The sequence below is a fragment of the Rhagoletis pomonella genome, unplaced genomic scaffold (genome assembly GCF_013731165.1).
Source record: "Rhagoletis pomonella isolate Grant_MI unplaced genomic scaffold, Rhpom_1.0 Rhpom_scaffold_00005, whole genome shotgun sequence".
NCBI classification, from domain to species: Eukaryota; Metazoa; Arthropoda; class Insecta; order Diptera; family Tephritidae; genus Rhagoletis; species Rhagoletis pomonella.
The window spans coordinates 44,175,990-44,201,438 of NW_023458559.1; the positions used below are offsets into that span (position 1 = coordinate 44,175,990).

The 25,449-nt window shown below is 35.1% G+C and overlaps 1 protein-coding gene across 1 annotated transcript; it reads left to right on the top strand.

The window, feature by feature from the left end:
* Nucleotides 1-1,232: 1,232 nt before the first annotated feature.
* LOC118739036 (probable cytochrome P450 305a1) lies at nt 1,233-15,087 on the top strand. The gene is made up of 2 exons (XM_036470129.1): nt 1,233-1,587; nt 13,504-15,087. The coding sequence occupies exons 1-2, from the start codon at nt 1,494-1,496 to the stop codon at nt 14,907-14,909; spliced, it is 1,500 nt and encodes a 499-aa protein (XP_036326022.1). The 5' UTR covers nt 1,233-1,493; the 3' UTR covers nt 14,910-15,087.
* The last annotated feature ends 10,362 nt before the right edge of the window (nt 15,088-25,449 follow it).

A 25,449-nucleotide genomic window follows, 5' to 3' on the forward strand; every position in this document is an offset into this window, starting at 1 on the left:
TAGCAGTGAAGTAGCGAGAAATCTCGGAGAGGTAACCGTTTATCGCCATTATCGAACAATCCTCAGCGTAAGAGACAATCGAGACTCCCTCTGGTGGTTGAGGCAGCTTGGAAATATAGTAGTTAAACAGTAATGGGGAAAGGACACCACCCTGTGGAACCCCCTGTTTTATTTTTCGAGGTTTGCTCGATTTGTCTCTAAACATTACTGATGAGTGTCGACCACTCAGATAATCCGCCGATCTCCGTTTGAGCCGCTGTGGGAGAGAGGAGGCCTCTATGTCTTCTAGCAGCCTTGAATGGCTGACAGTGTCGAACGCATTAGACAGGTCCAGCGCTACTAGAATGGTTCTCTCATAGGGACGGTTTCGGTTAAGGCCACGAGTTATCTGGGTATTTATGGCTGATTTATGCTGATGCTTCGCTGGGGAAAGGAGTGTATCGGGCGATAAGATTTTCCTTTGTTGGCTGGTTTCCCCCGTTTGAGTAGTGGTACCACTCTGATGAGAGTGGCCATTGACATATAGAGGACCTCCGTTAGGTACGCTGCTCCCACAGCACCCAAATTTTTGAGCATAAACATATTCCCTTGGGCCCCATTGCTTTGGAGGCTTTCCCCTTCCCGATGGCCACCTGAACTTCACCACAAGTGAAAGCAAGGGCGGCACAAGTTGTTGGCAGTTTGTGCAGTCTTCTGGTCACTCGACGCTTGGCTTTGTCCACCGGAGGATGCAATATGAACTGCCGGCTAAAATCTTTCTCGCACGCTGTTCACTCTTACCCCTCTTCGGGTGCGCCTAAGACCTGCTTACCCGTTCTGATAACTATCTGAAATCAGAAGCCGGACCAAATCTATTCTTCAGATATATATGTATATGTATACATATGTACTTGAACACATCAAGTATTCAAAACACATTACCCCTAAATAATCAAAACAACAAGCCAGCTAGTCAAACATCAAATGTGGAGTGTGCCGCATCCCAAAGCATGAGACCGGCATACATACTTACATACATTTAAAAAATCGCCGGTAGTCGAATTAACAAAAGAAAAATAAATAAAACACTCATTCAAAATCCTATACAATGCAAATACAATGAGTAACAACAACAACAATAAATAATAACAATAAAGAAATTATCGACTTTTTCGTTCGAGCGCTCTACAGCTTGATAGCCCACAGCGGCAGGCCGGTGACGATCAGTTTTAGCTGAGTTATCGGTGCGACAAGACGGAAACCCAAAAACGGGCTGGCACTGCTGTTGGCGCACATTTCTTTGCTTAGAAATAAAGCAACAAAAACAAAAACGAATAGTTATTTATTAAAATTTAATAGCATTAATTAAGACATCACTGATTTGTGGTTATAAATTAAAAAAAGTGTTGATCGCTCGCGCTTGCTTACGTAACTGGCAAGTGATCGGAAGAAAACGGTTTACGAAACTTGACAAACAAATACGTAGAATAGATTTTTCCTAGAAGCTTCAGAAAATGAGCACGCTGCTGTTCCTGGTTGCCACGGTGGTAGTCTGTGTGCTGCACTCACTGATCCGGTCGCTTAAACGTCCACCAAATTTTCCACCAGGTAAGAAGGCGCGAGTGATGATTGGGTATTTTTTTTTAAATAAATCTACATTATTATTAGTGAGTGAATTAGTGAACTTAAAAGGATGTGTGTTTCACTAGAATTGGCAATAGTTTTCGGAACTTTCCGTACACCCATCTATCACTGGTATCCTCGCGAGGACGGTCCATAAATAACTTTGTGAGTCGGCGATCTTAGGCATGATTCGGACTTAGCTACAGCTGAGCTAATGACGCCAACGGCCGGAATCTTATGTTTTCTTCTGATACACGGGACAGTAGCTCTACTTTAGATTCGTTAAGACACACTTCTCGCACTCCGAACTCTGGGACAAGTAGTCTAAGGACCGTCGATCCCAAAGCATTTTCACTAACGGCTCTAAAATTATAACGGGAGGGATGCCGGGGTATACTGCCGGGAACTGAACGTCAGGTGGGAAGTAAGGTTACCTGACCAGTGCAGGATATTTCAATCAAAGGTTCTAGTTATGTCCACAGCAACAGAGCTAGTCTACATTGAAACGAAAATCAATTTAAAAATAGACTTATACGTAGACAGTCAGGTGGCAATTAAGGCGGTCACCTCATATAGTATTTCATTGAAAAACATCCTGCGCAACCGGGGAGCCATTAACAGGCTGGCCGCGAACAGAATGCTGCATATCTATTAGCCACAAAGAAATATACGGCAATGAAATATCAGATAATACTGCCAAGAGCGCGACCAGTCTGACTCTCGAACGAACAAACTGCATTCATAGACCACTCCAAAACTTGTTCCGGTCTGGATGGAATGAGTTAACCACCTGCAAAACGCCAAAAATTATGTGCAAAAATAGCAAACGTAATTATACTCGCTTCTTTTTTCGGCTATCAATGAAGGATTACAGAAATTGTTACCAAATTGCTTATGGAAAATATCCTGGTAGCTGCTCATGCAAAACCAATTTCAAAAAGGTGCCACACGAATTACTAAAGCGGATGAACAAAAGGGCTGCAAGTCGGTTATGCAATCCCTACAATTTCATTAAATATGGAGCCAGTTTGCCCGACAACGAAGTATCAGATACGATATTTTGCCTGGAGCTCGAGCCACAAAAGTCGTATAAACTCCCAAACTCGTATATTCCAGGCCGAGAACTATGCTGCTACAAAAAAAAAACTGAATCGACAGCAAACCTAACAACTCCGGACTCTAGTGAAAACAGCCGCGTTTTTGTTATCGTTGTAATGAGAAATTCAAATTAAATTAAATGACTGAGTAGAGACAGGATACGTCAACCGACATTATCCTCTGTGTGCGAGAAAAAGAAGGGATGAAAGCAAATGAAATCCACCCTTCTTTTAATTACTTAAGAATTTAACTGAATATTTTATCTCAAAGGGGACGACCTACAAATATACGCTGACTCCGAACGGCGATTCTATTTTTGTGAGAAGCTATTTTTCACTTCAGAAATACACTCTGAGGTTTGCCATTGCCCGCCGAGGGCGGCCGCTACTAGAAAAAAAAACTTTTGTTGTTGCTGGTGTCAGTCAGAAACTGAGCTCGATCCGTGACCTTGCAGAATTGTAGTGCGCACTTGTGACCACTACTAATTGTGCTACATTGGCTCAGTTTTCTATCCTTTGCGGCAGGATATTGCAGACCTGAACAAATATCTGAATACCAATCCACCAACTATCAAAGGCTCAATGAATGTAAGAGTAAACGTCGCCAGAACTTTGACAAAAGTAGATACTTTGAGGTTTGCTACTAGTATTTAGTAATAGTTGGTTGATTAAATAGTTGGTTTATGTGACGGTTAAAAGAAGGTTAGGTTTGGTTCAGTCCTTTGCCATATATACCGCATTTATCCCCGTTCCCCTGTAAACCATTTGGTGCTTGACAAAAAAGCGCAAACGCTTCTAACATCCATCGACATTATCGAATAAATATGTAACTGCCAAAAGCTTTTGCCCTCCGTTTTTTAAAGAGCCGGGCAATAGCAGAGAAGTTGTTGGATGGTTTCTTCTTCGTCCTTAGCTAAAGCTGGTCTTTGCTTCTCTATGGCGTAGTCATTTTCTGGCCAGCGTGTTTTGGCAATATGACAGTTCGGTTCCATTTGTACTCTTTTATTGCTAATTTCTATGAATTATTCATCCCGCAGAAATTTACGTGTTTTAAAATGGATGCCAAGAGTATCACTTATACCTGTATCGGGCAATGCCGTTTCATGACGTGTGAGTTCGTCAGCTTTGCTATTTCCATCAAGGTCGGAATGTACATGTACCTAGATCAGGGGTTTCCAAACTTTATTCACCGCGGCATCCTTGTTGTGCTAAAAAAAAATTAGCGGCACCCCCCTACTCTTCAAATGTCTACCAAAACAAGAAAACACAGTGCAAACTTTATGCTCCTTTAGCTCTAATGTGAGGACTGAAATTGTTTTGATGATTTCATTATTTCCTTTTAGTTTATTTGGAGCTTTGACGATTTTACACTGAAATTATTTGACGCTGACTTCACAAAAAGGAGAAGGTTATCACTTCGTCGGAATGTTTTTTTATTAATATTTATTTTTTTTATTTATGTATGCTACCGCATAACTTTGGACCACATTAACCGATTACTATAATTCTTTTTTAGAGAAAAGGTTTTGTCTCACAGGCGGTCCCATTCTAATTTGGTCTAAATCCGATCATTGGATCATGATAATCTTAAAATTGTATATGACAATTGAAGTCGGTTTGGTTTTTTGCTTAAAAATTGTTTGTTTTTGTAAGCATTTGTTGAAAATGCAGTCTCACATAGAAATGTAAAAGCAAAAGTCACTAGTATTTTTAATGCAATCTTGCCAACAGCAGTGTTTTCTGCATACACTTGCATCCAGAACACTCTTGGCTCCCTTCGTAGTAGTGAAAAATGGATTTGTTATCCAGCACATACCATGTACATACATACATATCTGTGTTCGTATGGAAAAGTAGCTTATATCCAAAGGCTGGGCTCGAATCGTATCATCCGTTCACGGGTCGAAAACGATACGAAAGAAAATTACGTGATACGTCAGGCAGTATAAGCTGAATGGGACAAAGAGTACGTTCACGTATGTCATAATCCGAAAAATGTGTTTTACGTGACGATCCGTACGATATCGTATGTGACGATTCGAGACCGGTTTAGTATAAATCCGCATTCGCAGCATACGATTGCGAATGACTCACTGGCGCAGAGCCGTTGTACAACTTTTGGCAAATAAACGTGCAAGAAATAGTTCCGATACTAGCAAGTCAATATTCTTATTAAGTCTCATCAAAAGATTCCTTGTCGTTTAAAGAATAAAGGGAATACCGCAATATACTAAAGCCAGCATTTCGACATAAGCTACTTTTCGAAACGAGCACAGATATGTATATATTTCATGGAAATTATCATTTAATCAAATTTTGAAAAAAGTTTTGTTTCTGCAGTGAAAACACGGCCATTCGTTTTGAATCTCGAGAAATGAAGTCGTTCATGAGTTCATGGATAAGAATGCAATATTGCTACATGGTTGAGCCGTTTTTAGTGCATTGTCGAGCACAAATAATTTTTCACCTTACGCAAAACAGAAGAGCTCCTCTTGTTCGAGCATGAAGACCCTGGAATTGTAACAAGTAATCTAATGAAGCGTACCAATTCAGGAACCAGTCCCACACACAATTTCACGCAAAAATTACGCAGACATTGAGCAAGCAATTTTTTAAAATAGCCGCCTGGCTGTCAGTGAAAATGTTGATAACATGAGTATGAATCGTATCCCACTGTACCAGTGATGCGGCCGTTAAGATAATCATTAGATCCGCCCGATTACCACTGTAGTCGTTAGGAAGGCAGAAGCTAAATGATATGCAAAATTATTCCGAATAAACAGCTCTCTCGAAACTGAACACTATTGTCGAGTTTTGATCCATCCAACCGTGTAAAACATCGTTTCTCGGGTAATAAGCTAGGTAAGCTAGTCGGTCCTATATAGTAAGCCATTTAGAGCACCTTAGAACTGCTCGATTGCGTTTCGATGATAAGTCAAAGCCGGGATTGAAGCTGCATCCAGCGTAAAGCCAGAACTTTGCGCCGCCTTACATCCTCTTAAAGAGATGCTGAAAATCAGTTGGCCAAGTGTTTCGCAGATGAAAGGATTATGAAGATACCAGAAAAATGGGAAAAGGTGATAGATAATAGTGATTAAGACTGATTTCCAATAAAGACATTTTTTTTTCAAAAACTTACACAAAAATCCGCGTATACTTTTTAAATGATGCAATATATGGGGTATATGTACGTACAGAATCATGAGGAAATACAAATTGCAGTGCATTAAGCTTTTTTTTTTTGCAAAAGTACCTATAGATATTAACAAAATTTTTAAACAGGTTTTTGTGTCAATAAACTTTATTCCACCATCGAATTTGGTGCAAACATACATGAGTAACAAACATCATCGTTGAAATGCAAAAAGTCATAACTAATAAAAAGTTCAAGATTCACTTTTTGATTATATGGTGGATTTCATCGAATTACAACTCCCCACATCATTGAAAAAATAAAAATAAAATATCGCAAATAAATAATATAGCAAAATTTTCAATATTTAAAATTTTTGGAAAAACGCAATCAAAGTTATATCAATTCATACATTTGGTATACAAAAAGACAGATCTTCGCCATGTTTGCGAAGTTTGGTTATCTGTTAGACTGAACATATCAAGCTTATTAATTGCATAACGAAATCTCCAAAAACGTAAATTTTGAGTTACATCTCTATATTATTAAAAGTGCGATATTAGTCACGATTTTTTCCATTTCATTTTCGATGTTATTAGGTCTTTTTGCGTTTCAGGTGACGATTTGTATTTGGCTGTACGCCTGCTGCATTCTGTGCTGGACAGAAATTTTAAAGAAAAATTAACAAAAAATAAAAAATTAATTAAAATTAAAAAATATATATATTTGCATCCACGCGCAAAGGAATTTGCAATTTAAATAAGTGGAAAATGATTTTTTCCCTTTTGTCCATTTTCATATCGCATTCAAATAAAAAAAAAAACAAAAATCACTTAAATTGCTTTCGCAAAACTGGCTATAAGATCCTTAAAATACGTAAAATCATTTACCAATCAGAAAACAGTAATGCCAACTATTAACCAGAAAGCAATTCGAAGCAATCATGTGACCACAAACATTTTGTTTGTTACGTATGTATGTACTTGCCTCTTTGGCGTTGCAGTCTTACTCGCATTTGTGTATAGATAGTCATTAGGATGCCCCAGAACAGAAGAATTATTTTCTTTTGACATAAATAATATATACATAGGGACCAAAAAAAAAACCGTTAAATATGCAGATATTTATTTGTAGATCATTGCAAAATAGTTATTTTCTGATTTTTATTTTTCGATCAAGAATAATCTCTAAATTTGGATTTTTCGCTTAAATTTAATGGTTATTTTGCCATTTTTACTCTTTTCGATGGAAATTGTGTCATTTTAATTTTTATCGATCAAAAATATTCTTTATTTTGTAATTTTTATTGTTATTTTTCGATCATTTTTAACAGTGTAAGCTAACATCATATTGTGTTTTTATGATCGGTTTAAATCTTATATGATCTAAAAAATTAAAACTGAAAAAATAAAGATAACGATCAAAAATTTATCGACAAAATAAAAATTATAAATTAAGGATTAAATTTGATCCAAAAATTTTAAATCCAATCGTAGCCGTTAAATTATGATTTTTATTATAAAAATCAACCGTTGTCGTCAAGTTCAACCAACGGTAGGCCCAGCAAACGTGCTGTTTAAACGAGATCGGACCAAAAGGAGAGAGCTGTTAGCTGAGTTGGTTTAATGGAAGAAAGTGGTTGGTGTCCTTTTGGGGTGCCTTCACAAGCCGAACAAACATATGCACATACAAATGTATGTATGGATACATATTGGGTATTTTGGGATACCATCTGAAAAACCGAGAATTTAGTTATGGCGGTTTCTCTATGCAGCTGCAGCTCTTCTTCTGCAATGCGAGGTGGCTGAAATCCGAGAATGGCATTAACGGGGCGACGGCTAGTAAAAGTGGTGGTTGTTTCTCTGTAAATGTTGACTAAGGCCTGTCTGTTCAACGTTGGCTCGAGTGCTCGTGCGATAAAAGTCTGGTTCTCGTCCATGAGTTCGTTGAGAGCCTGAAAGATGGCTCTGCTTCTAGCAAGTGCCTGTTCGGGAGTTTCCTATTGGCAGCCGAATTGTTTGCTGAGAATGAAGATACATATCAATAGACCCGGACTACTTTATCTCAACTGGTCGATAGCCGTCAATATGGGCGAAGGCTACCTGAGCTGGACGAACTATCCTAACTTTGAACTAACTGTATCGTACATATTTGAATATAGCTTAGTTTAATTTTAGTAAAGGGAAAAATCAGAAAAAATCGCTAAAAAAACATTCTGAGACACCCTAATAGTCACTTACTTACCACAGTATACGAAGGTAAAGAAGTAATACATACATACATTTATATAAATATGTGACGTCGCACTATAAGGCAATCGGACTGTGAGCAACCGACAAAGCGTTTCAAATAATAATAATAATTATTATTCGGTTAGTAGTTCTCGATTACAAGTACGCGTTGCTGTTGTTGTTGTTGATGGCATTACGTCTGATCAATGCTTAATTTATAGTTAATTTATAGTCAGTACATTAGAAGAAATTTTCCTATCTTAGCTATATAAGTACATACATATATGTATGTTGTTAATTAATGTTAATTTTTTCGCTTTTTACGATCCCGGGATTTCCGGGATGTCATTTTCATTAGATATTTATTACTTTCCAACAACTTTTATCGAAAAAATTGCTTCCATATTGTTTGAGAAGCTCTCCTATCATATAGTAAATAAATAATAAATAAATGGGGTTGAAACCTGCTTTTTTATTTAAAGTGAGGTTTTTATTTTTTCTCTCTGACGTCAGGATTTATTTTAAAGGACTTTTTAATTTCAAACCTATGATTAATTCCAAAAATTATTTAAAAAAATTCAATGCATTGTAGAATAAAAATATGGGTATAAAATGAAAGAGGAAATTTCTGTAGAATAAAAATAAAAATAAAATATTCTGGATTCACAAGGACGAATAGGTAATTTTTTAAGCTGATCAAGTTAGAAGGACAAAACTTGAGAATTCTATCGAGTTTGTATAAGTCCTTAACATATAATTATTTCAAACATTGCGAAATTTCAAGAATAAAATTTAAAAGGACATTTTCAATACTTAGCAGTCCTTATGCACAAAAAAATTGAATCTGCTTAAATTCTACAGAATATCGCCTTTAAGTTGAAACTCATACTTCTTCTCTTAGCACATTTCACTGAATTTTTTAAATAAATTTTGATTTACTGACGTCAGAGTGAAAAGCTAAAACCGCAATTTTACTATGTTTGGCCCATGGTTTCGCGAATATATTGATTTTTGTCTGTAAGATTTACCTTCGCACGGTTTATAGCCGTTTACAAAAAAAATATTAGTTATTAAATAAAAAAGAAATATAGCCAATACTGGTCAAGAAAAGGAGGTTATATTATTGCTATCAGTGCAAATTACAAATCCCGAAAATCCCGCGATTATTTGCCAAAAATCCCGGGCTTTTCGGAACCTAAAAAAGGCCGGGATCTCGGTATTAACATTCCTAGTATGTATGTATGTATTTAATTACGATTCCGTCCACGCAACGCCACACCACGCCATGTCACACCAAAGGCTGGCTGTCAGTCATCATCATTAGTCGAGGAGAGGAGGTTCGTCTGAGGACGTGCTACCATTTGTGGTGGACGTGTTGATATTTAGGCAAAACAGGTGTTTGATTTTTTCATATTTGTGCATATATGTATTTGTAAACACATAAATATACATATGCATGTAATATATGTGGAAATATCACGTGTGGTTCAATAAGAACACTGGATCACAAATTTTAGTTTGGTTTTTGTTCACCAAACGCCACTATCCACGCGTTTTCGCGAGATTTGCAATTTACCGTTATTCAGCTTAAAACAAAAAGCGGTTCCACTTAATCACGCATATCTTACGAACCAATTCAACCATCCTAAAACGAGATGACGTCAAATGAAAGCTAACAAAATTCTCCATAAGCCGCATATAGTTACATCACTGTCTGATAGAACTGATAGTTTCTGAAAAATTAATAAATCATTCCAGTTTTTTTTTTTAATGAAAGAATGAAATAAATCAAATTTTAACAGAGGAAAAATTTAAAAAAATACTAGGATCTGTGCCAAATTTTTGCATTTGTGCTAAAGCCTGTTCTGTTGCAATGAAATCAAGTTACTAATGAAGAAAATCGATCAATAAATAAGAAATAATTAGTAGTCAAATGAAAATACGCAAAGATTTTTATACCCGAGCGCACCTGTGCACAGGGGTATTATAACTTTGTTCTCATAACGGTTGTTTGTAACATGCAAAACGAATCGAGATAGATATAGATAAATGATCAGAATGAAATGAGAAATCGATCCGTCTGTCCGTCCGTCCGTCCTGTGCACACGATAACTCGAGTAAAAATTAAGATATTTTAACGAAACTTGGCACGTGCACTTCTTTCGGGCGTATGGCGGATGGTATTGAAAATGGGCAAAATCAGACAATAACCACGCCTACCTCCCATATAACGGTAATTTTCAGAAATACGAAAACTTCGATATTTTAGTAACCACCGAAGTTATTCACTCAAAATTGATATTTAAAATAATTATAGAGGAAAATTAAGAATTATACAAATATTTGGAAAATGGACGTAGCCACCCCCACTTATGCACATGCACATATCTTGGTAACCGCTGCGCACCAATTTCTTCCAAACTTGGCACAGTTGTTGGCCTTGAGACAACATACCAAATGGCCGAAAATTTTTCAAATCGGACAATAACCACGCTTACATTCTATATAACGGTAATTTAGAGAAATACGAAATATTCGATAAATCAGTAAATATTAGAGCTAATTTATTCAAAATTGATGCTTGCGACAATTCTTTACCAAGAAATACGTTTATGATACAATTTTGGAAAATGGGCGTGGCACCGCCCACTTATGATCACATATATGTATCTCGGTAACCGTTGTACCAATTTGTACCAAACGTTGAAAATTATTGAAATCGGACTAAAATTATGGCCGCTTTTCATATAGCGGTAAATTTCAGAAAAGCTTGAAACTTCAATATTTCGAAATTTAAGGACGCTAATTTAATCAAAATTGATACTAAAAACAATCTCCTGAAAAGAAGTAACATTGTTTGGAATTTTGAAAAATGGGCGTGATATCGCCCACATATGCCTATATAAGTTTATCACATTATGTATAACTGAACGTTCTATCGAAGATGTTTACCATGTAGCGATAGTTTTCAGAAAGCGGAAAACATACATATATTTAATGCTTGCGCCGCGTAATGTTCGGCCCGCCCGAACTTAGACTTTCTTACTTGTTTTATATGAAAAATGAGCCTGAGAGATACTCCTCATCTAAAGCAGAACTATCTTCGGATGTTTCCGTCTTTCTCATTGCCAGCTTGTCGGCTATGCAGTTTTCAGGAATGTCACTGTGCACAGTAGCGTGGGCCGAAAATCCGCATTTTTAGAATTTTGATTGGTAATAGCACAAATATGGTTTATTGCGCTCTAAAAAATATTTGTGCAAGATAAAAATTTTTGGTCAATATCTTAGGCCCGCGCAAGTCCATCAAAGTTCAAGTGGTAAATTTTTTTTTTTAGCTTACTTCGATTCCCTACAAAAATGGTCCATATACAGAATTATCTAGGACTTAAAGCCTGATTATGGCAACTTAACTTAACTTAACGGAACGTAGAACTTAGAGAACAGATTTCCTCGTGGCATTATGTTACGTTAGGATTCGGATGTTCAGTTATAAGCAACATCCATTTAACATTTTAAGTGAGAGCCGCAAGTAACGTTAAGTTGCCATAATCAGACCATAATACTTTCGAAGATAATTGCAATTTTAGTTAAAAAATGTGTTAATTAATTAATTAATTAATTTTTATTTTTTGAGCACATAGAACTTTGATGGACTTGGGAGAGCCTAAGATATTGACACAAACATTTAAGTCTTTCACACCGACTTTTTTTTTTGAGCATAATGAACCATATTTTTGCTATTACCAATAAAAATTCTAAAAAAAAGTGAACTTTCGGCCCACGCTAGTGCACAGGGACCCATACAATAGTCAAAGAGCATTTTAATGCCAGCAAATTTAAAATCCTTCTGCATTCTGTGGCTACTTTAGACGTAATCTAGTTGACGTAGATTATTCAGCAGAGTTTAAAGGTCTTTTAGGTGTCCGTATCTCAGGTCTCTCAACAGCTGGATCGCGTTTAGACTGGCAGAACTACAGGGGGCCTGAAATGTTCCATCGTGGAAGATTTAGCATTACTTCCAGAGATTTGGAGGGTGTAGTGGATCCTGTGATAAGAATGTGGCTCTGGACAAAGTCTTCTTTAACGTCGGTCAACATACGGCAACGTCATAAAAGAGGATGGGTCTAATCACAGATGTGTACATCCAGTGTACTAAACGTAGTTTTATTCCCCAGTTTTTGCCCGTAGCTGTCTTTTAGGCATACAGGGTGGTATTGGCATTCTTGGAGCGGTCTTCGATGTTTCGCTTCTAGTCAAGTTTTCCGTCTAGAATAACTTCGAGGTATTTTAACTCGCTGCAGAGAATACGTTCTACCCCGTTTACGGTGGCAGGTTTGAATAGAGAAATTGTATAATTCCCCGTGATGAGTGCCGTAGTAATATTGTTATTTTTAATGTAATTCCTTACCCGTGCAACTCAATTGCTGACTAAACGTAATCTGAAACTATGAAAAGAAATCGAAAGTGGTCTATAAATCAAAAATGCTAAAGATACCGATAATAATGCGTCCCCATACCTACCTACATGAAATGATCCACTATCAAGCAATTACGACACTGATTTCATTAGTAAAAGAGCAAAAGCGTGTACAAAAAAAAAAGAATAACTCAAGCCAGTAGCGTTACAGTAAACTCGATATCAATCGAACCAACAGAAATACAACTATGTTGTTGTGAACTCGTAATCATAATTCCTTTCTTGCCTGTTTAGAGAGATTATTTTTATCAAATTACTACCGCTTTACTTACATATTCCATCCTCCAGAATCAAACACTTAAGTCGACCACATTAGTTCAGCTCACTTCTAAGATCCCGGTGAAATTGGCCGTTCAGGCAATCGAAGCAAATTTCCACATTACGTTAGGAATGCTCCAGGTTACTTCAGCTCAACTGGTCGATAGGCGTCAATTTATCCTATCTTGTAGCCCGACTATCTTAACTCGAGTTATCTTGTTTCTGTACCAACTAACGATCCTATATCAGCTCTATCAGTCGAACTATCCTAACTCAGATCTTACCTACGCTGTGGACTTACAACACCTAGTAGTTTTGTGTGTACATATATACATATATGTACCATTATGGAATCCTCACAAAAATTTTTCTCCTAAATTCATATTTTCAGGGGCACAGGGGTATTGTTTGGTGCTCATCCCTTCCAGCGATATATCAAGGTACTCAAAGTACATATAAGTGAGTCCCATAATCCATAGTTCACCGCCTTAACTAATACTCGTATAAGTAAAGTTATCTACCTGACAATATTTCGCTAGCCAAGAAACTTCTATTACGGGTTGGCGGCAAACATTACTGTTTCCATGAAAGATCTTTTGTTGAGCCCCTCCTTTAAAATTCTAGGTTCTGCCTCCCTTTATATACCATCATTCAATATTCTCCTAAAATTCGCTACCATCTAAACTATTCTCTTTCTCCTTCCAGGTCCCGACTTCATGCCATGGATTGGCAATACTATACAGCTGCGCAAGGAGGCACGCGCCTGTGGTGGCACACATCTGGTATTTGAGAAATGGTCAATAAAGTACAATAGCAATGTGTTGGGACTCAAGCTGGGCAGCGAGTATGTCGTGGTGGTACTCTCCTATCCGCTGGTGCACGAGGTGCATGTAAGCGAGGTGTACGATGGACGTCCGGATAATTTCTTTCTGCGTCTGCGCACAATGGGTACACGCAAGGGCATAACCTGCACAGATGGCCAACTCTGGCAAGAGCATCGTAATTTTGCAATGCGACAAATGCGGCATGTCGGCTATGGCCGCACAGAAATGGAGCAGTATATCGAAAAGGAGGCGACTAATTTGTTGCGGTATATCGAGGATCTGCAGGGAGAGCCTGCATGGCCGGGCTCATTTCTGGCGCCCAGCGTGCTTAATGTGCTATGGACCTTGACAGCCGGTAAAGGCATCGATCGCGACGATAAGCGTTTGCAGAAGCTGCTTGATATGCTGAATCGACGCTCTAAGGTTTTCGATATGTCTGGCGGCGTGCTCACACAAATGCCATGGCTGCGGTATGTAGCACCGAATTGGACGGGCTACAATTTGATTTGTCAAATGAATCAGGAAATGCATGCGTTCTTCTTAGAAGCCATTAACGAGCATCACACCAGCATTACGCCGGCAAATGCAGAGAGTGATCTCATCTACGCCTACATACGCGAGATGAACGAACACAGCGCTGGGGTGAAGAATACAACGTTCAGTGAAACCCAGCTGACAATGACCATTTTAGATTTCTTCATAGCCGGCTCGCAGACAACCAGCAACACTACAGATTTGGCTCTAATGATGCTTGCGCTGCATCGGCGTGTACAGGAACGTGTCTATGAGGAAATCACAACTAATTTTGAAAAATTCGAAATCGCCGTAAATCTATGCAATCGCGAGTATTTCCCCTATACGAATGCATTCATTATGGAAGTGCAACGTTATTTCCATATAACACCAATAACGGGGCCGAGACGTGCCTTATGGAATACGACGCTCGAAGGCTACAGTGTGCCTAAAAATACTACAATATTGATCGGCTTGCGTTCTGTGCATATGGATAAAGAGCATTGGGGTGATCCGGAAAACTTCAGACCACAACGTTTCATCGATGACGAAGGAAAGGTGCTGCGCGATGAGTACTTCATGCCGTTTGGCCAAGGGCGTCGCCGTTGTCTAGGCGATGCTTTGGCGCGTGCGTGCCTATTCTCATTCCTCACGAAAATTTTGCATCGTTACCGCATAGAATTGTGCGAGGAAGCTATGCCTTCTGTAGTGTTACAACCGGGCATAACGCTGACGCCGAAGCCGTATAAGGTGCGATTTGTGGAGCGGAGTTGAACGTCGGCGGTGTATATTGTAGGAAATGGAGAGTGGGAGGGATGGAGGATAACGTATTTGTGCATAGAATGAAAATTTAAATTTTAGCTAACTATTTGTGCTTTCATCAATAAAATAATTGAAAAATTTGCGTCAATAACACTACTTACCATTTTAGAACTGGCACACTGATTTCCTTTTAAAAATATTATCACTGTAAGGGTTATATACATAAGACCAATTCGAAAGGTGAGTTGATTTAGGTGTTTCATCTCTAAAAAATACTCGAACTAACCGAGTAAGGATTGGTCCTGGGAATGAAACCATTATTTTAGGAAATACAAAGCAAAGCGTGGAAAGATACTCCACTTCCTATTGATGCCAAAGACTTATTTTAGATTATAGTACAAATAAAGAGGTTTCGTGACTGATTGGCGCTGGCAGAAGAATAACTCGATGTGACCGCTGCCAAAAAGCTACGATGAGTGAAACTAAGTGAAGCTATCTTCTGACAGGTAGGCTTTTGTTCACAAATTTCAATATGGTACGTAATACAATGTCTCAGATTTATAACTGCAAGAACATAAGTTCCTGACCTGCCCACATTGAAAATAAGTCCGTGATTATAGCCCTACAATGATTTCCGCTGATATATTCCCCATTATCAGTGGCCGACCGAAGGTTAGCTTATATGGGCTGCCTTCTTTTAAGTCCCTGGTAGAGCTTCACCAAGGCTTAAGGAGACTCGTTGTGAAAAGGTATAGTTGGTTCAATGTTGATTTCGACCGTTTACACAGAAATAGAGCCGGTTAGTTTGTTCGAAAATTCGACGACTACGCTGGCTTGGACATGTTGTATACATGAATGACGATGTTCGGAAAATATCCTTCCAATCTCGTCACCAATGGGTGGAGAACGAAAGAATGGGCGAACACGAACACAATGGAAGGACCAAGCGCAGAAGGATCTGTCTGCACTCGGGATGCGCAACTGGCGCAACTTCGCAAATAAGAAAGTCAACTGGCGAAGTTTCTTGATCTCGGTGCAAACTGGTGTAGAGCCAGACAAAAAGAAGTTTCTCTAATGAAACGTTTGACTTCACAGATTTTTGAATAGCTTAGGTCCGGCAGACAGTGGCAAGAAAATACTAGTGGAGACACTGCTACTACACAGCATCTATATAGTTGGCGGGAACATACGCTGTGGAACAGCTTACAGCTGCACAAAAGATGAATTGGCAAAACGTCCTATCTTCCATACTGTGCGACCACAACGACTATCGGCCGGGTTAGAACAGGACATGCAAACCTTTACTCTTACGTTGAAGTATAAATTTATGCAGAAAACGAAGCCTAAAAATATGAACGAATATTTTATCAGTCTGGGCAGGGAGAGCTCTGCTTTTTTAAATTTATTTTTTTACTCTCCAAAGACATCAAGTCTCACCTAGCTACTCTTTTAACGCAAACGCGGTACCCAACAGGCTAACCTACTATTTACGGCTTGCGTTTTGGTACGAACGCCGTCGAACAAAAATTGGAAATTGAGTTAACTTCATATGCACGTCGTTCAATTTCGGTTGGTCCTACACAAGTTGTTTGTGCATTAGCAATTTTTGACAGTAAATTGGCGCCGTGCGTGAACATTCGGTTAGCCTGCCAGGCGTTTAACGACACCAAAATAAGCCCTCAGGGACACCCGCTCGCAGGATCTTCTCAGGGCGGTAAAAGTCGGTTTTAAACACATCGAGCGGAGAGCTGAAAAGGGTGGCACTCAAAAATATTTTATCTTATTTGACAAAACTAAATGAGATGGAAGTTTAATCACTGCTACTAGAACCCTTTTGCCCCTTCTCATTTCAGAGAACGAACGTTGATATCAAGTTAATCCATACGGAAATTGACTATCTTGTGAAATATTGAGATATAAATGAAAATGATGGAAATACATTCGATAAATCCTTCCATGGTGGCACATTAGACCGCATCACCTTAGATATTATAATGAGGTATGCACCGTGACCTAGTGATCCATTGTGCCCCCTGCTCTTCACGATACATCCTCTAAGCCCAAATCCTTCAAGAGTAGCAGCAGCGCCTTCGGGGGTAGGGAGTGGATGTGCTCAAGCTGTGGCCACATCAAGTCCAGACCATCGTATGATCTTACAAGTAAACAAAAAAAGTTCACCGTCACCCAGTCTAAAATCTTTTTGTAAAGCAATTAGTAAAAAAAGTCGAAAGATCGACTTTTTACATTTTTTTTAAAGCTCTACAGGAATAAAAAATACTTCCTTATAAAAAGTTGATAGATTTTTGGTGAGCTTTAATTTACTGTCTTTTGGGATGGCACATTAGGGTGGTAGGAACTGAGATCTGGTGGGTGGGTAAGTACTAGAATGGAGAACTTGAGGTCAATGAACTCTAGAACAAAAAAAAAACATTTCTTCTCGAGACAAGAACAACGATATATGCTACCTTAAGATACAACTGTGAATGCAAAAAATATGACGAAAAATTCGTTCGGATCTGTTTTTTTTTTCGAAATTGCCTAGCAATTGAATTTTTTTTCTGATGCATACTTGCGACGGGCAGAGCACGATTTCGAAAACCTACTTTATTGCACTTCACTCCAATCAAGTTTCAATACTGGCACTCGGAAGAAAAATCACAAAACATAGTATGCAGTCATGCGAGTTAAATGAGTCAGGAGTGTAATAGAAGTTTATTACAAAATTTTTTAATATTTTTTTTTGTTTCGTTTTTGTTTTTGAAACACATCTCTGAGATGAGAAATGATAATAATAATAACAGCAGAATTAATTAGTAGTAGTATATTTATAAACTATGTGTGTGTGTGTGTGTCAATGACCGTTTTGCTTTTGTTTTCGTTTCTTTTTTTTTGTTTTTTTTCCTTCATTTTGTTTTGCTTGTAAGTAATTGTAACAATTAAAACTTAAAACTTTAAAGATTTTTTGCTTTTACTTATATTTAAAATCACTTTTTTCAACAGGTTCACATTTTTCATTTCGTTACACGGTGTTCAACAATGCCTATATTGTATTTTGTATTTTTTTTTTTATATACATATATATCCTTTCTCTTCTTTGTTGGTTTTTTTTTCATATATGTACATGTGTACTACACACTTATTTATGTGTAAATGTATGTAATGTTTTATTTGTTTTCTTTTTTTTTTTAACTTAGCTCGTACAGTTATGCTTAAAGTTTAACTTTATTAAATCGCTTCTTATACCTCTGCTTCGCTACAGCAACGTTTTTTACAAACACAAACATATCATTTACAATTCATCGTACATTCATGCGCCATACAAACATTCATACATACTTGCAAACTGCACTTGAACTTGGCGGTGTGGTTGCACTCTTTTGCGTGTTGCACATCGCTACAAGGATGGTAGCGTCTCGCAGATAACTGGCTAATATCAAATATAAAACACACCAAAATATCAAAAAAAAAAAATCCTATTTAGTCAATACTTCGGTTTACTTAATTTGGAATACTTAAGTTTTCTTAGAAATACGTTATAAATTTGTTTATTTTTCAAACTCTGCATTTTACGAGCCCAATTATTTTGGAAATATAAATTTCGGATTCGAATTTTTTACCAATCTCAATATTTTTTTAGTAGATTTGTTAGTGCTCGATTTTTTCGACAAAGAATATTTTTCGAGCTCCTATCTTTTTGGAGACATTTTTGTTTTTTTTTATTCGGCTTTTTTACGAATGTGAAGTTTTACCCAGCTGAAATTCGCTTCGGACTACGAACTTTCGAAATATAAAATTTTTGAACAATCTCCATATTTCTTAGGTCGACTTTTTTGGTGCTCGAATTTGTTGCGAACTCCCAAATTTTTTTATCCATTTTGATCCGACATTTTTTCGAAGTTAATGTTTCTCGATCTGAAGGTCCCCTCATTTTTTCACGCGTCCTCATGCTATTGGTTTTTTTCTTTGTGATCCCAACATTTTCGAACAATTTTAATACGAGTTGAAAATTTTTAGATTTCGAATTTTTTTCAAACTAAATTTTTTCTGACCCCGAATTCTTCTTCAACTGTATCCTTTTCGAAAGCGACTCGACTTTTTCACAAGAAAGATTCTTGGTAGAAGCTAAACTTATTTCATAACTCAATTTTTATAAACTCGGAGGCTAATTTTTAAAAACTTTCAGACGGTCAATGCGGGTCACTGATTTTTTTGCGTTCCCAATTTTTTCAAACCATATATTCTTCGGAGTATAATTTAAAAAAATATCAAAGATCTGGTAATTGCATTTTATTATTTTTTTTTCAGTTTACTCGATTTTTTCTAACCCGAAATTCTTCTTGAACTGCATCTCTTTCAAAAATAATTCGACTTTTTTTATAAGAAAAATCTTTTATGGATCAACCGTATTTCAAAGCTCAATATTTACGAATTTAGGGCCTAATACAAAATAATCACAAAGATTTTCAATGCATTTTACCAATTTTTTGCTTTGTGACCACAATTTATTTTAGATTTTTTAAGATTGGGACGTTTTTAAGCACAATTTTTTTTCGAACTACATTTTTTTCGAATACGAACTATGAATTTTAAGATTTTCTTATTGCTAGAATTTTTTTCGATTCCGATATTTTCGGAGTTGAATTTTCGAAAACTTTGAAAGACCTGCAGCATTTGTTACGGTTTTCTTTCCTTGTAAGCTATTTCTTTCAGAGTTGATGAATATTTGACAAAACTACTAGCTTTCTCGTAGCAATGTGCACATGCATTTGTGCCTGTACGCTCTCGCTTAAAAGTCAGTTGCTCTCTCTCTCTCACCAAAACTTTTTACAATTCATACACATTTTGAAATATAACCACTTTATTTTTCAATAATTCGTTCATTTTTCAATTTATTAACATTTTATTATCTCTATATATTTAGATCCGTACCCTTCCCATTCCCCGTTTCCTTATCAGCTACATACATATACCCAACCTGCTGCTTTGCTTTTTGAACACAAACAGAGACAAAGAAAAGTAAGTTAAATACGTTGGTATATCATTTGCTGGAAGAATTAATTGGGGTTTGATTTCAATAATCAAACTTTTTACGCACATATTTTTAAATGGATATTTTCAAAATAAATTTTTTTCAGAAATGTTTTTTTTTTTCATATACGCCAACTTTCTTAAATGCGGATTTTTCAAATTTCAAAATTTTCGAATTCGATTTTTTCAAACTACATAGTATGTATTTGAAAATAGAATATTTGAATTTTTCAAATTCAAAATTTTTTTAGGAAATTTAATTTATTTCGTTTTCGCTTGTTTCGAACTAATCTTTGAAAATTAGAAGATTTGAAATTTTTTAATATTAGTTTTTTTTAGAACAATTTTTTCAAATTCGAATTTTTAAAACTTTTTTTAGAAATTTTATTTTTTTGTATTCGCTCGAGGAGTTCAAAATTTATTTAACTCGGATTTTTTCGAGCTTCAAAATTTTCGAACACACAATTTTTATCAGCTTTAAATCTTGATTAGATTTTTTTTTAATTTCGAACTTTGACTTTTTCCGAATTTCCGATTTTATATCGCATAACTTCGAAATAACACTAAAGTAAATGACCTACCAATGCATTTTCCCACTTTTCTTACCTTTTCCCTGACATCTATATATAGACATGTATATAGATACATACATACATACATATGCATGTAATTTCATCACTTGATATAATTATAAGGTACGCGCTTCACCTACATTTTACTTTTAACTAATTTTACATATACATACATACATATAATAGAGTAATTTCATAGTTGAATTAACTACACTTAAGCCAATAAATTATAGCAGTGGGGTGGTGTGTTCTTTGTTACATAAATAACAACTTCTTTTCATATGCAGACGTTCATTGTTTGATATTTCAAAATTCTGCGTTTTTTATATTTATGTATGTATTTTTATTTAAACAACATGATTTGTGTTCTTTTGTATACTTACGTATGTATGTAATAAACATTCGTTTGCATCGCTTGCGTTAAAAAAAAAAACCAAATCGAAAACAACAAATATTTAAAAAATACAATGCACGCATACATACAAACAAACATACTTACTATAATAATTATGCTTTGAATTACATTTAAACAACTAGTCGTACATACTTACAACAAAGTAGTACAGGCAGGTGAGTGTTGCATTAAATGCGTTGCACTTATTTGATAAGTACAGTACATCTAAACAACAAAAAGCATAGGACACTTTGAAATAAATTATTGTTAGGTTCTTAGTTACGGGGTTTTCCAGGTAATTCTTGTTGCTTTTTTTTCTTTGTTTGTTAAACGGCAGCAGGAGGAAAGGGCAACTGTTGTTAGCTACGAATTTCATTATTCAATTTTTTTTTTTAATTTTTTTGTTTTTCAATTATATTTATTTATACACCTAAAAAATCTGACGCTTAAGCTTAACATATCGAAGAATGATTTGAAAAAAAGCCACAAAATCGCTTAAAAGAACATAAATTGTATTTTTTTATATTAAAAAAAAGTCATAATAATAATTGTAAATAATAGTGAAAGTAAAAACAACAACAACAAAAAGTTTTTATGAAACTTAAATTTTTGCGAGTAAAAAACTACATTTATTTAAAAACTACATACTTAAATTGATAAAGCCTAAATTAAAGGTACATATACATATGTACATATATACATACATATATATATATATAGGACATACATACATACATACTGTTAATATATATTACATTAATTATAACAATCAATAATAACATTAGAACACTATTTAACATTAATCATTCAATCAACAAATTTAGTAAAGAATTATGTGTATGTATATGTTTACGTACTACATACTAGTTATTTGGATTTCTATTTTTACCCCATTCGTTTTGTGTACAGATTTTAAACGCTTTTATTTTTTTAATTTAAATGTTTATGTAGTTTATAGTTTTCGAAAAATCAGGTAGTTACTTTATTTACACATTTATAAGCAGCAACGTCGATTTTGTTTTTTTTTTGTGATTTTTTTTAGTTTTATGTTTTCGCTTTTTGATTTTTTAAGTGCTATGGGCGCAGTATGAACTTGTAGGCAAAGAAATTAAAAGAAAAATTATGTTTGTAAGATTCTTTTTACTTTTTGGTTTTTGTTGTTTTCGACAGGGTTGTTGTATGATGTATTTTGCAACGAATTGCCTTCATTCCAAACCTAATTTTCGAAGGTATGATGGAAAACCGTTACAAAACACATTATTTAGAAGATTGGCTCAAATTCAAATAACTCAAAACTGGAAAAAAATTATAAAAATTTTGACAGTTCAGCTGTAGTATCGAGTCTTTTATTATTTATTGTTAATGCCCTTTTTTAGATAGAGATTTCTACATAAAAATTTTACCCCAATAAAAACTTTGTTTGAGTAGCCTTATTGCGATTGTCGCATCGAGTGCAAATCGTTTTTCGATAGTCGAGTCGATTTAAAAATTGCATGGCATTGCCTTAAATTGCGACTCGACTGAAGACGAAATTTTACTGAAACTGTAAAAACACAATATTTACTTTAGAGTGCATCACCCTTCATAAAAAAAAATCGGTACTGTTTTTCCAACGGAATTATATCATTTATTATACTTTAAGATATTAACCAAAATAGTTCGGAAAAAAATTAAGATTAACGTTAGCTGAACCGATTTGAAAAAACATCCAAAAATATCATTATTGTGATTCCCTTGATAAAATGTTCCAACATTTTTATGCAGACCTTTTAAGCTTAGACGTTTTTTATCATCTGAGGTGTAAAAATAATTTTATTTATTTTTTTTTTAATTTTATGTATGAAACTCTACTGTAAACATATTCATGAAAAATACTTTTGGGTATATATTGAAATTTTTTTAGAATGTTTCGACAAATTTGAATTTTTTTTAATTACCAATTTTAAAAGATAAAAAAACTGGAAAATATAAAATCAGAAAGTTTTCTAAGAAATTAAAAGTTTAGTTAAACAGTTGTAAAAAAAATCATATAAAAGCTTCTGAAAAGTCATTAGAGATTCTTTAACAAGTAATTTTTAGCAAAAAAAAACCGACTTCAATTCTCATATAATATATATATCATGATCCAATGATCGGATCTAAACCCTATTAGGGACCACCACTGAGACACTACCTTTCCGATGCAAAAAGAATTATCGAAATCGGTTGACGTGGTCTATAGTTATGCGGCTACAAAAGAACTCATTAAAGTAACGAAAAATATGCAAAGCAAAAACACAAACTCCGCCATGTGTCCGAATTCAGTCAGGTTGGGTAAAAAATACGCGACCCGATGCGTAGTGTTGTCGAGTAAAAAAAAAACTGCTGTATTGTGAATTGTTGGTAGGTATGTGTTAAATCAAATTGATAGATGTAGCACATAGCCCGTCGTTTTTAATATACTTCGAGCATAATGGAGTCTCATAATCTCTTTTTTTATTTCAAATGCAAAAATAAATTCATCTTCTGAAATTTATAAAATTTGGTATTGAATCTTACTATTTTCATCATTTAAATTTCATTAATAATTTTCGTAGGAAATATTCGGTCCTCCAGAAAACAATCATTTTGATCGAACGATTCTCAGGATATGCCTCGTCACTCCAATTTATTTAAAAATGTGCATACAGAATTTTTCAAATTTGCTACAAAAAAAATCGTAAACCTTTATTGTATTTGAATTCTTATAAATTTCTAAGATGCTTTTATATTTTTTTCTTTTATTGAAGAATTATAGATTTTTCCGTAACGAGTGGCATTATGGATTGGTTGAACCATTGGGATTTCTTTATTACTGTGTTTGTGTGATATTTATATTTAAAGGAGAATTTTATGGATATTAATAATTCAGTATTTACTTTTTTTTTTTTAATTATGAAAGTAAAGAGCTGGAAAAAATAACCTCGTCAGTCCAACTCCGGTTACGTAATTCACAATATTTTTTGCGCAAAATCCACCTCCAAATTTACAAAAAAAGTGCATATTTTAAACCGAAATATTTATTTTAAATTAAAGCTTAATCCTTTGGCTAGACGCGTATGTTAAAATTTTTTGATTCGGGTCACGCGTTTGGAAACGATATCCTAAAAGCATTGTACAAATAACCGAACCGTACCCGAACTATCTTATTTATGCATTTTTCTATAAACAAAATTTTTATAAAATTAAACTGCAGTAATTAGTTTTCCTCTTATGTGGATAATTCTTGTCACAAATATTTTGCGTCAGCAATTTGTCATCAAACTTCTGGGCAAAGCAAAAAACTTTATTTTTGAACCTTTGGACAGGTGTACCAAATTCTTGCAGTTTGTAGACGCACAAGAATTTTCTTCAATATTTTCATCCAACTTCCCTGACTTCAAACATTTTTTTTTTTACTTTTTCAAGAAACAGTAGTTTTGCTGTTAGTGAATCTCATAGCATGATTTTAGTTAAATGTCATAAATTTGTTAAAAGTCAAGAGGTCGGTAACAACAACGAATGTCAATAAATGAAACTACCTTCTATTTTTGTATCATGCGCGGAACCAACGCAAAATGAAAATTGGAAATTGAGTTAGCCTTTTGCATAAGAAATTTTTGACAGTAAATTGGCAGCGTGCGTGAATATTAGGTTGGCCTCTTAGGCGGTTACTGCGCCAAACAAGAAGAGATAGTTCTTTTCAAATCCGCGCGTGCCTCGGCTTGCATTGTTAAATCTCCAAAAGTGTTTTTCTAGAACGAGAACGGCTAGCGAGCTAAATTTAATAGTACGTATCTCAAATATTTTGAGACGGAGAATTCAGAAAAAATTGTCTCGTTGGATAAAAAAAAGTACCTTGATTTTTACAATGGGCTTCACAAATAGGCGGTTTAAATTTTGTTCTCTTTTTTCTGAAAACAAGGAACCGAAGAACACTTTTTAATTTTCATTTTATTTGAAAGTTCATTGCATGCTGTTTTTAGATCCAAAAAAGAAAGAAAATCAAAAATTTTACTTTCACAGGTAATTTCGAAGGCCTCATTGAATAACAAATTACCTTGATTTTAAGAAAATTTTTGAAATGAAAACAAAATTAAGACCGTCTATTTTTAAGTAATAAATTAAACAAAAAATAGTACAATAAAAAATTTTGAGCAAATAAAAAATAGTAAATAAAATAAAAAAAAAATCATTAAATAACTTTCACCCACAGCACTTCCTCATCGTATTTGCTTAGATTTGCCACCTTAATTTTGCTTTCTCTCTTTGTTTTAATGGTAGGTTTGCTTTGCTTTAGTTTTTTAAATTTTTTTTTTTAATAAATTTTTGTTTTTAACACATTTGTTTTTTTGTTTTTTTTTGTTATGTTTTGTTACTAAATTTAATGCACATATAAGCATGTGATTTTAATGCTTAACAATTTAAAATATACATATTTCGAACACATTGTTTGCTGTGTTGCTTCTTCAAATCTTCTTTTGTATGCTTATAATACAATTACATACATTTACATATATTTTAATATTAACCTATATATATATGTATATATCTATATATT

Excerpts from the sequence above, each read along its gene's own strand:
- LOC118739036 (XM_036470129.1), top strand. The coding sequence starts at position 1,494 with ATGAGCACGCTGCTGTTCCTGGTTGCCACGGTGGTAGTCTGTGTGCTG. Across the intron at positions 1,588-13,503 it reads TCCACCAAATTTTCCACCAG|GTCCCGACTTCATGCCATGG; the intron begins GTAAGAAGGCGC and ends TTCTCCTTCCAG.